General features: G+C 39.7%; 1 protein-coding gene across 1 annotated transcript in view; it reads left to right on the top strand.

Annotated features, from left to right (window-relative positions):
* Positions 1 to 13,151, top strand: part of LOC307142423 (gamma-aminobutyric acid receptor subunit pi) — a gene marked incomplete at its 3' end in the record, with an annotated part of 122,453 nt that overhangs the window by 79,146 nt on the left and 30,156 nt on the right. The window contains exons 3-5 of the mRNA XM_079843278.1: positions 5,312 to 5,424; positions 8,785 to 8,852; positions 12,251 to 12,468. Coding sequence (XP_079699404.1) covers positions 5,312 to 5,424; positions 8,785 to 8,852; positions 12,251 to 12,468 — 399 coding nt within the window. The remainder of the gene's footprint in view (positions 1 to 5,311; positions 5,425 to 8,784; positions 8,853 to 12,250; positions 12,469 to 13,151) is intronic.

Here is a 13,151-nt window from a genome sequence, read left to right as displayed (position 1 = left end):
GACGGGAACGATATCGGTTTGAAGGTCGCTGCGCGCTCTGTGTTTTCAGCTGGGTAGAACGGATTATTTCTGATTATTTCAGGGTTCCCACTCGTCCTGGAAAACACATGAAAAATTTGAGAAAATGTAAAATGTCCTGGAAAATCTTGTTGTTGTTGTCTGGGAAAATTCTTTAAAAAAAAGTTATTTCTTTAGCCGAGTATATAGAGTTTATCACTGGCCCAAACAATTAGCGCTAGCTGCAGAAAGCACATGTTCAGGAATGCTGAGTTTGATGCGTGTGAGTAGTATTTGAATAATGATGTTTAATAGCTAATGCTATAACTGCTCAAATGCATGCAGTGAATGTTAACTCGTAAGCTGCTAACTAATCACATAATTTTTATATAAAGTCACATTTGTGTGTTATAAAGTCAGAATTGCAAGATATAGTCAGAATTTGCGTGATATAAACTCGCAAGTATTTTCTTCACAATTGACTTTTTTGCGCAATTGCGAGTTTATATCTTGCAATTCTGACCTCTTTTTGAGGAAAAAAGAATTGCGACAATTTTCGCATTTATATCACAAATATGTAAACTCGCAATTGCGAGAAAGTCAGAATAGCGAGATAAAAAGTCACAATTACCTTTTCTTTCTATTCTGTGGTGTAAACAAGCTTCCGTGTGATTAAGAGCTCATATTGAAAAATGCTGGATTGTTAAGTAATGGCAATAAACTGGACAGCTTTTAAAGACTTTTAAAGACAATATTTGGCATGATCCTTGTCTTTTATTTCCGCCTTAGTAAATTGAAAATGTCCTGGAAAAGTACTGGAAAATGGTTGCTGAAAAAGAGTGGGAACCCTGTTGGTTGTTTAGTCATTTATATTTAATAGTTAGTCACACATTTAGTCATTCTGTTTAACCCTTTGTTTAAATTCTTCCGTTCGGTATTCTATTAGAGATAGTTAATAATTACAGAGTAATTCAGAATAGATCAAAAATTTAACAATTTATTAACAGTCAGGTAAATGTATAATGCCAATTACATAATCACTTCGAGGATAATCCATACATCAAATACTCTGAAGCAAAGAGTGAAAAATTCCTGACTTCTGAATATTACGTAACGTTATGGGCCAATCAGGGCCGGCTCTGTAAATCTGGGGGCCCTAAGCAGGATAATTTTGGGGCCCTGCCTTGCAGTGAATAATGGAGTATTGCACCGCAAACCAGCAACTGTACACAATCTAACACTTACACATTTCATCTGTATATCTTTTAACATGATTGCCTACAATTATTTTACTGCTTAAGTACACTCACTGAAACAGTAAAAGTAAAGATTACAGATTTGCAAATTTAAGGTCAATTTGTTGTAAACAAATAAATATGAATAATTTAGCATTAACAATATATAGCTAACTTACAACATTAGCCATAGTGGTATGCGGCTCGCTATGCTCTACTGAAGCAGCAGTAGCGTCACCTCCTCCAGCTGTTGAGATTATAATATAATTAATAATAAATACAGTATGCAGAGTAGATAAAACACATTAATTTTAAATTAATATTAAAGTACAATTAGACAACATAGTGAATTATGATTATAAAACTACATTTTTTATTGGCAAGAGGAAAATTAGCTATGTTGAAGTTGCGCACAAAACTATTCAAAAGAAAGGCAGTGGGAAATATTTACTTGTGTCATCTCTGGTGTCAGCCTCATGAAATGTTTCTCCACGACCACTAAAATATTTAAGAATGGCTCCTCCTGAGAAAGTGACATTTAGTTTTTTACAATTATGTTAAGGGTAAATTAAAAGAAATCCAATGTTAAATTATATTATTTAATTATTGGTTGATTAACTCTTACATACTGTTCATATTTGAAACCTTCACAGCATGGAGTGAGATATTTTTTACCTTTTATGATTACATACAGTAATACATTCACTGTAAAAAAAAAAAAATCAGGTGAATCAGGTGCCCAATTGAAAGTGATCACATCTAAAATTTTGAGTTGACCAAATTTAATTTCTTGAATTTTAATTGAATTAAATTGCATCAATTCACATTAATTCAATTTGGCCAACTGAAAAATTTAGATATGATCGCTCACTAGAAAATGTTCAATTGGGGACCTGCTTTTTTTTACAGTGTTCTTTACTAAAATTTACCACAAATCCATTTTGCTTTTAGGTGTCTTGTATCGATCATCATTCAATAATGTTTCAGAGAGGACACTGTGTTTTCTTTAGCTTTAAATGGTCTGGGCGATTTAGCTTAACAATATATAAAATTTATTATATTATTTCATAATAGTATATAGGTTAATATTTATTAATAATCTTTAATTGCCTATTCAATTAAGACCATAAGAAAAAGCTTGTATTTAACCGCTTTATTTTAAACTTCATTTTGATTTTGACTGTCAAATGATTGCTCTTTCTCTTCCTTTTTACTTTCTTTCTCTCGAATGTTCAATAATTAAACTATTTTTTATTGAAATAATCGTCTATTGAGACAAAGATTTTTCGTTTTTTTCTTTCCCAGAACTAGTGTAGGTCATGTAACGTTAACTGTTAAAAAGAAAATACATTCATAGGAGGTGGGTCTGTCTCTCCGCGGTCTGCAGCCCAGAGCTGGGGCCGACGGCTGGACCATAGCGCAAGCAATGTTGATTCAGCATAATCGACGGACAGCTAACGTTATGCTGCGTTCACACCAAACGCAAATAGAGTGTCTGGCGCGAGTGATTTGATTTCAATGTTAAGTCAATGGAAAGGCGCGTTGACGCGTGTCTGGAGGTCCCGTGGCGCGGAAGGCGCTTTTCGCGCTGTGCGAATGACGCGAATTGAGCGTCTTGCGTGATAAACTACGGCGACGCTGGCGAGTGCAATCTGTAGTTAGGGGGCCCCCTAGTGGCGGCGGGGCTCTAAGCAGCCGCTTGGTTCGCTTATAGGGAGAGCCGGCTCTGGGGCCAACCTCTTTAGTGTCCAGCCCGATCTTTCTGCTACACCGCTTTAGGTCAAACCAGACCAAAACCTCTTTCAAATGGAAACATGATAACAAAGGGAATTTAAATTGAATCGCTCTCCCATTTGCCTGGATTGGAAGAAGAGACCAAATGGCTCCAAAAGCCACACCCATCATAATGTGCAAAATATCTCTAAGCTCTAAAAACTCTTATTACCTTCTTGTGTACTTCTGTGGGGACGAGATTCTGTCGCACTGAGACATTTCAAACGATATCAAACACACATAATACCGTATAGTGAGAATTGACATTTAAATCATATGCACTCACCTAAAGGATTATTAGGAACACCTGTTCAGTTTCTCATTAATGCAATTATCTAATCAACCAATCACATGGCAGTGTCTTCAATGCATTTATGGGTGTGGTCCTGGTCAAGACAATCTCCTGAACTCCACACTGAATGTCGGAATGGGAAAGAAAGGGGATTTAAGCAATTTTGAGCGTGGCATGGTTGTTGGTGCCGGTCTGAGTATTTCACAATCTGCTCAGTTACTGGGATTTTCACACACAACCATTTCTAGGGTTTACAAAGAATGGTGTGAAAGGGGAAAAGCATCCAGTATGCGGCAGTCCTGTGGGAGAAAATGCCTTGTTGATGCTCGAGGTCAGAGGTCATGGGCCGACTGATTCAAGCTGATAGAAGAGCAACTTTGACTGAAATAACCACTCGTTACAACCGAGGTCTGCAGCAAAGCATTTGTGAAGCCACAACACACACAACCTTGAGGCGGATGGGCTACAACAGCAGAAGACCCCACCGGGTACCACTCATCTCCACTACAAATAGGAAAAAGAGGCGACAATTTGCACCAGCTCACCAAAATTGGACAGTTGAAGACTGGAAAAATGTTGCCTGGTCTGATGAGTCTCGATTTCAGATGGTAGAGTCAGAATTTGGCGTAAACAGAATGAGAACATGGATCCATCATGCCTTGTTCCCACTGTGCAGGCTGGTGGTGGTGGTGTAATGGTGTGGGGGATGTTTTCTCGGCACACTTTATGCCCCTTAGTGCCAATTGGGCATGGTTTAAATGCCACGGCCTACCTGAGCATTGTTTCTGACCATGTCCATCCCTTTATGAGCACCATGTCCCCATCCTCTGATGGCTACTTCCAGCAGGATAATGCACCGTCACAAAGCTCCAATCATTTCAAACTGGTTTCTTGAACATGACAATGAGTTCACTGGACTAAAATGGCCCCACAGTCTCCAGATCTCAACCCAATAGAGCATCTTTGGGATGTGGTGGAACGGGAGCTTCGTGCCCTGGATGTGCATCCCACAAATCTCCATCAACTGCAGATGCTCTCCTATCAATATGGCCAACATTTCTAAAGAATGCTTTCAGCAGCTTGTTGAATCAATGCCACGTAGAATTAAGGCAGTTCTGAAGGAGAAAGGGGGTCAAACACAGCATTAGTGTGTGTTCCTAATAATCCTGTAGGTGAGTGTAGATTTTGGGGTATATTTGGGTGATCTCTCAGCATGAAGGGAAGTAGGATGGGGAGATTCAGGTGAAGGGAAAGACGTGTAGATTAAGGCCATTCTCACTGAGTGGGACGTCGTCTGCGAAAAGTGTCATTTGTCCTCCACCAGACAATCTGGCCTTTCACTACTAACTTGCATACAGATGTTGTCCTAAACATAGGGCGTACAATTATGCAGCACTAAAAACAAGCACAGCAAACCTAAATTGTTTTTAATCGCATTTTCAATTCAGATTTTCCCCCCAAATTGTGCAACCCAAGTCTATTGAAGCATTGACTTTTGGAGATTTTCTCTGATTATGTAATGTGCATGAAACTGATGACTAGTTTTTCTGTAGATCATTATTTTTTACTGTCAGTTTTTCTGTTGGTCTAGTGTGCTCATCTGTAGTGTATTTACTGTACATGTCTCACACACACACACACACACACACACACACACACACACACACACACACACACACACACACACACACACACACACACACACACACACGTCTTGCATGGCTTCATAAATGCGCTTTAGTTTCTGCTGAACGTGCACTGATATATTTTGCCGTTCCGCACGAAACGTGATGAAACCCGAGAGGTGATGGTACGTCTTCCGCACTAGCGGATCAAAGTAATCCAATTATGAATATGAGCTTATTTTTGCCCTCTCTCTCTCTCTCTCTCTCTCTTAAGGTTGTTCTGGGATCACTCTTATCAGTGTGTGCTGCCGAAACCAAATCGTTCATCTGCCCTTATATAATGAGTGTGTAAATCTCCTCATTCACACTCCTCTGTGTTTCTCCCACAGGTTTTCGGAAAACTCTCTGCTCAGCGCTGAGGCGAAAGATGGAGAGATTCTTCCTCCGACCATCCAGAAGCTGATGAAAGGATACAACAAATACCTCCGGCCTTTCTTTGACAGTGAGGACATAATGAATGTTTAATGCGTGTGTATTCGTAGGTGCTTTGCTCGCTCACACAGATTGATTGATGCTCCATTATATTACACACTCACATGTGAACTCTACACGTGATTAAGCCACAGCGTCATCAATCAGAGGGAAAGAAAGACACTTGGAAATCACTACGGACGAGTCTCGTTGTGCATGTACAACAACACACATTAACTAACACTCTTTAACCCCTTACTAGACACACTCCATACCCAACATAAAAAGGTCATTCCGGATAGTGGCATAACCAACACTTCTGTACAAAATATGATACAAGTGTGGTCATGCTCCATTTCAAATATCTCTAAAACTATGCCGTGTGTGTCTGTGTAAGCGCCAAGGTTATTATAGTTTTGCATTTTTCATCAGTTTTGACTTTTTGTTTTCAAATTTAGTTCAGTTTTAATTAGTTTTTAAAGTGGGTTTGCTAGTTTAGTTTAGTTTTGATTAGTTTTAGTCTTTTTTGTAATTTGGGTTATTTGTCAGGGGCAAGATTCAAAAAGGTCAGAAAAAGTATTGTGTAATAAAAACTCAAACAATTTTAGAAAATATGAATTCAAAAATAAAACCAGTACATAAAATGTACATATGGGCACAGATATGAAAACCGTGTCAACACTCCGCAGTGCAAAATGTGTGTGTGTGACGTGTGCCAGTAAAACACCTAAAGACTAAAGAACACACACATGAACCGCATGTTCAACACATGTTTGAGCTAAAATACAAATATACAGCTAAACCTAAACCTTGAGCTAAACCTATACAAATACCACAGCTGTAGAATTTACACACCCTATACTAAATGTCCCCTATACAATAGCCTACTCATTTGACACATACACATACACACACACACACACACACACACACACACACACACACACACACACACACACACACACACACACAAACACACATGTTGGGTTTTCATGTTTTATGGGGACTTTCCATAGGCGTAATGGTTTTTATACTGTGTAAACTGTATATTCTATCCCCCTACACTGCCCCTAAACCTACCCATCACACACACACACACACACACACACACACACACACACACACACACACACACACACACACACACACACACACACACACACACACACACACACACACACACTGCCCCTGCCCCTAAACCTACCCATCACACTCACTCACACACACACACACACACACACACACTGCCCCTGCCCCTAAACCTACCCATCACACACACACACACACACACACACACACACACACACACACACACACACACTGCCCCTGCCCCTAAACCTACCCATCACACTCACACACACACACACACACACACACACACACACACACACACACACACACACACACACACACACACACACACACACTGCCCCTGCCTCTAAACCTACCCATCACACTCACACACACACACACACACACACACACACACACACACACACACACACACACACACACACACACACACACACACACACACACACTGCCCCTGCCCCTAAACCTACCCATCACACTCACACACACACACACACACACACACACACACACACACACACTGCCCCTGCCCCTAAACTTACCCATCACAAACACACACACACACACACACACACACACTGCCCCTGCCCCTAAACCTACCCATCACACACACACACACACACACACACACACTGCCCCTTCCCCTAAACCTACCCATCACACACACACACACACACACACACACACTGCCCCTGCCCCTAAACCTACCCATCACACACACACACACACACACACACACACACACTGCCCCTGCCCCTAAACCTACCCATCACACACACACACACACACACACACTGCCCCTGCCCCTAAACCTACCCATCACACACACACACACACACACACACACACACACTGCCCCTGCCCCTAAACCTACCCATCACACACACACACACACACACACACACACCCATCACAGGAGACATTCTGCATTTTTACATTTTCAAAAAACATCACTTAGTCTGATTTATAAGATGTTTTCCTCATGGGGACCAAAAAATGTCCCCACAAGGACGAGGATTTCGGATATTGCCATCTTTGTGGGGACATTTTGTCCCCATAACGTAGGGATTACCAGTCCACTCACACACACACACACACACTCTATTGGACTGATGACATACGTGCTTCACGACGCAATCACGCAGGGGCGTTCCCAAAGCGCTGACGCAGCGTCTCGTTCCCTACTCAGGGAACTAAGGTTACAGACGTTACCGAAACGTTTTCGTCTTTGTCAATTTCTTTCATAGAGTAAATAACGTCCAGCTGCATTTCCTTTCCCTGCGTCTCTCTCTCTCACACACACACACACCGCGTCTCCATGAGAACGAGTGTTCGACGTTGAAAGCAAGTTGGCGAAAGGTTGGTATCTCGTGAACACCTTAATATAATGAATATAATGTTGTCAGTGTGTGAATGTCGACCCGAGAAGCGATCGCTACTTTAGAAAGTTAACTAGTCGCAAGTTTGAGGTAAAAGGCACTTGGGTTGTGGATGTCAAAACACTATAAGCTGTGATTCAAATATTAATAATGTTATGTCATGTGTTCACTCTTACACTGAATGTTTGCTGCTTCAGTTCAGATGAGTGAGTGTGTGTGTGTGTGTGTGTGTGTGTGTGTGTGTGTGTGTGTGTGTGTGTGTGTGTGTGTGTGTGTGTGTGTGTGTGTATCCAATATCCAAAATCCTCGTCCTTGTGGGACATTTTTAGGTCCCCATGAGGAAAGCATCTTATAAATCAGACTAAGTGATGTTTTTTGAAAATGTAAAAATGCAGAATGTCTCCTGTGATGCGTGTGTGTGTGTGTGTGTGTGTGTGTGTGTGTGTGTGTGTGTGTGTGTGTGTGTGTGTGTGTGTGTGTGTGTGTGTGTGTGTGTGTGTGTGTGTGTGTGTGTCACAATTATTTTGGTCAATATTGAAATCATGATTATGTAACACGATTATTTCACATGACTTTGGGAATGTGTTGCATTTATTAAAAATACACCTTTCAACAATTCAATTGAAATTGTAACATTTGTTGTTTTGAACTATTAAAATAAATAATATAACATATATTCAAATCAAAGTATAAAAGTATTCACGTAAAAATGATAACCACAAATAAATAAGATCAACAATATGGTGCGGCTAGATATGCTTTTCAGGTACGTCTAACATTAGTTTTGAAAATCGAAAGCTTGTTAATCGAAATCGAATCGAGTTGTGAAGTTTGTGTCCCAGCGCTAATAAGTAGATGACTGCTGTCCATGTAAATGTAGTGAGTGTGTGTTCTTGACATGTGTTCTCTCTGTTGTGTAGATGGTCCGGTCACTGTGGGCATGAGTCTGGACATCGCCAGTATTGACACCATTTCAGAGATCAACATGGTGAGAGCTCAGCCTCACAGCCTTCATCACACACCCCTGATTACTCACACATTCTCAAGTGCTCCTTTATTTATTTAATTTTTTTTATTTATGAAAAATATTATTGTTATTAACAACAGTCATTTAAAAAATAACAACAATTATATTACTAGTAATGAATAATGGAAAATAAATTATTATAATCATTATTTTTAATATGTTACAACAATAATGAATGACAAATATTATTTTTTTATTCAATATAATACTTAGAATTTAAAATATGTAAACATTTATTATTATTATTACTAATATTATTATTGATAAAAAATACATAAGATTAATGCTACTAATAATAATCAATCATATTTACAAATTATTTATAATTATATATATTTATTTGTAATGACATCAGTTATAAATAAATAAAAAATAGAAAAAAATATGTATTATTTGTATAATATTATAAATAATAATAATTCAACATGTATTATTATTGATATTTAATTGTTTTACATCACAATGAAAAATAAATAATTATTAAACATATTTATAATTATTGTTTGTTTTATTGAATATAGATATAATGCTACTAATAATGATTACAAATGATTATTATTATTGTTTCTAATTATTTAATCGCTTAAATAATCATATTTAAAAATGATTTATTATTAGTAGTATTATTTGTTTAATAATAATATAAATAATAATCAACATTATGGATTTTTTAAAATTACAACAATAATGAAAAATAAATAATTATTTAAAAAAATTGTTTTATTGAACATAATAATTAAAAATGATAGTTAAACATTATTATTGTTGTTATTATGAAATATGTTATTATACAGACTAATAAATATATATAATGTTTGAATATTATTATTATAGATGGTTTTAATTGTTTAATGACATAAATAATAATATTTATTTATTATTATTATCAATTTTATTTATTATTGTGAGTATTATTATTTACATAGTAATAATGAAATTAATAATAATTCAACATTTATTATTTTTATTAAAGCTTGTACTCAAAGTTAAGGTGTTTCTAAATTCTTCCCCTCACGTATGAAACTGTCTCACCCCACACAGTTTCTGATTGTGTGTTGAGTGTGTGTGTTGGTGTTTGCTGAGCTCTTCATGGGTTGAGTGTGTGTTGAGTGTGTGTTGAGTGTGTGTGTTGGTGTTTGCTGAGCTCTTCATGGGTTGAGTGTGTGTTGATTGTGTGTTGAGTGTGTGTGTTGGTGTTTGCTGAGCTCTTCATGGGTTGAGTGTGTGTTGAGTGTGTGTTGAGTGTGTGTGTTGGTGTTTGCTGAGCTCTTCTTGGGTTGAGTGTGTGTTGATTGTGTGTTGAGTGTGTGTTGGTGTTTGCTGAGCTCTTCATGGGTTGTGTGTGTGTTGATTGTGTGTTGAGTGTGTGTGTTGGTGTTTGCTGAGCTCTTCATGGGTTGTGTGTGTGTTGAGTGTGTGTGTTGGTGTTTGCTGAGCTCTTCTTGGGTTGAGTGTGTGTTGATTGTGTGTTGAGTGTGTGTTGGTGTTTGCTGAGCTCTTCATGGGTTGTGTGTGTGTTGATTGTGTGTTGAGTGTGTGTGTTGGTGTTTGCTGAGCTCTTCATGGGTTGTGTGTGTGTTGATTGTGTGTTGAGTGTGTGTGTTGGTGTTTGCTGAGCTCTTCATGGGTTGTGTGTGTGTTGATTGTGTGTTGATTGTGTGTTGATTGTGTGTTGATTGTGTGTTGATTGTGTGTTGAGTGTGTTGGTGTTTGCTGAGCTCTTCATGGGTTGAGTGTGTGTTGATTGTGTGTTGATTGTGTGTTGATTGTGTGTTGATTGTGTGTTGATTGTGTGTTGAGTGTGTGTTGGTGTTTGCTGAGCTCTTCATGGGTTGATTGTGTGTTGATTGTGTGTTGATTGTGTGTTGATTGTGTGTTGATTGTGTGTTGAGTGTGTGTTGGTGTTTGCTGAGCTCTTCATGGGTTGAGTGTGTGTTGATTGTGTGTTGATTGTGTGTTGATTGTGTGTTGATTGTGTGTTGATTGTGTGTTGAGTGTGTGTTGGTGTTTGCTGAGCTCTTCATGGGTTGATTGTGTGTTGATTGTGTGTTGATTGTGTGTTGATTGTGTGTTGAGTGTGTTGGTGTTTGCTGAGCTCTTCATGGGTTGAGTGTGTGTTGATTGTGTGTTGATTGTGTGTTGATTGTGTGTTGATTGTGTGTTGAGTGTGTGTTGGTGTTTGCTGAGCTCTTCATGGGTTGATTGTGTGTTGATTGTGTGTTGAGTGTGTGTTGGTGTTTGCTGAGCTCTTCATGGGTTGAGTGTGTGTTGATTGTGTGTTGATTGTGTGTTGATTGTGTGTTGATTGTGTGTTGAGTGTGTGTTGGTGTTTGCTGAGCTCTTCATGGGTTGATTGTGTGTTGATTGTGTGTTGATTGTGTGTTGATTGTGTGTTGATTGTGTGTTGAGTGTGTGTTGGTGTTTGCTGAGCTCTTCATGGGTTGAGTGTGTGTTGATTGTGTGTTGATTGTGTGTTGATTGTGTGTTGAGTGTGTGTTGAGTGTGTGTTGGTGTTTGCTGAGCTCTTCATGGGTTGAGTGTGTGTTGATTGTGTGTTGAGTGTGTGTTGAGTGTGTGTGTTGGTGTTTGCTGAGCTCTTCATGGGTTGAGTGTGTGTTGAGTGTGTGTTGATTGTGTGTTGAGTGTGTGTGTTGGTGTTTGCTGAGCTCTTCATGGGTTGTGTGTGTGTTGAGTGTGTGTGTTGGTGTTTGCTGAGCTCTTCATGGGTTGAGTGTGTGTTGAGTGTGTGTTGATTGTGTGTGTTGAGTGTGTGTTGAGTGTGTGTTGGTGTTTGCTGAGCTCTTCATGGGTTGAGTGTGTGTTGAGTGTGTGTTGATTGTGTGTGTTGAGTGTGTGTTGAGTGTGTGTGTTGGTGTTTGCTGAGCTCTTCATGGGTTGAGTGTGTGTTGAGTGTGTGTTGAGTGTGTGTTGAGTGTGTGTTGAGTGTGTGTTGAGTGTGTGTGTTGGTGTTTGCTGAGCTCTTCATGGGTTGAGTGTGTGTTGAGTGTGTGTTGATTGTGTGTTGAGTGTGTGTGTTGGTGTTTGCTGAGCTCTTCATGGGTTGTGTGTGTGTTGAGTGTGTGTGTTGGTGTTTGCTGAGCTCTTCATGGGTTGAGTGTGTGTTGAGTGTGTGTTGATTGTGTGTTGAGTGTGTGTTGGTGTTTGCTGAGCTCTTCATGGGTTGAGTGTGTGTTGAGTGTGTGTTGAGTGTGTGTTGATTGTGTGTTGAGTGTGTGTTGGTGTTTGCTGAGCTCTTCATGGGTTGTGTGTGTGTTGAGTGTGTGTTGAGTGTGTGTTGAGTGTGTGTTGGTGTTTGCTGAGCTCTTCATGGGTTGTGTGTGTGTTGTGTGTGTGTTCAGGACTACACCGCCACCATCTTCCTCCGGCAGCGCTGGACTGACGAGAGGCTCGTGTTCGAGGGCAACAAGAGCTTGAGTCTGGACGGGCGGCTGGTGGAGCTGCTGTGGGTTCCGGACACCTTCATAGTGGACTCCAAGAAGTCCTTCCTCCACGACATCACGGTGGAGAACCGGCTGATCCGGATCTTTCCCAACGGAACGGTTCTCTATGCCCTCCGGTGAGGCGTCATCAATCGCCAGGGAATCGCTTAAAGGGTTAGTTCACCCAAAAATGTAAATTGTGTCATTAATGACTGAGCCTCATGTGGTTGGACACCCGTCAGACCTCCGTTCATCTTCAGACACAAATGAAGATATTTTAGTGTAAATCTGATGCTCTGAAAGGCCTCCATTGGCTCAACTTTACACTCTCAAGACCCTTAAAAGACACTAAAGACTAAAGTTACAAAGTCCATCTCACTACAGCGGCTCTACAATAACTTTATGAAGACGAGAATAGTTTTTGTGCGCAAAAAAACCCTAAATAACGACTTATATAGTGATGACGATTTCAAAACACGGCCTCATGAAGCTTCGAAGCGTTATGAATCAGTGAGTCGATTCATGATTCGGATCGCCTGTCAAACCGCCAAACTGCTGATTCGACTCAATGATTCATAACGCTCCAAACTGCTGAATCGACTCACTGATTCATAACGCTCCAAACTGCTGATTCGACTCAATGATTCATAACGCTCCAAACTGCTGAATCGACTCACTGATTCATAACGCTCCAAACTGCTGATTCGACTCAATGATTCATAATGCTCCAAACTGCTGATTCGACTCAATGATTCATAACGCTCCAAACTGCTGATTCGACTCACTGATTCATAACGCTCCAAACTGCTGATTCGACTCA

The sequence above is a fragment of the Gobio gobio genome, assembly GCF_949357685.1.
Source record: "Gobio gobio genome assembly, chromosome: 18".
Taxonomy (NCBI): Eukaryota; Metazoa; Chordata; class Actinopteri; order Cypriniformes; family Gobionidae; genus Gobio; species Gobio gobio.
The sequence above is the reverse complement of the archived record's forward strand: the minus strand, read 5'-3'. Positions and strand labels throughout refer to the sequence as shown.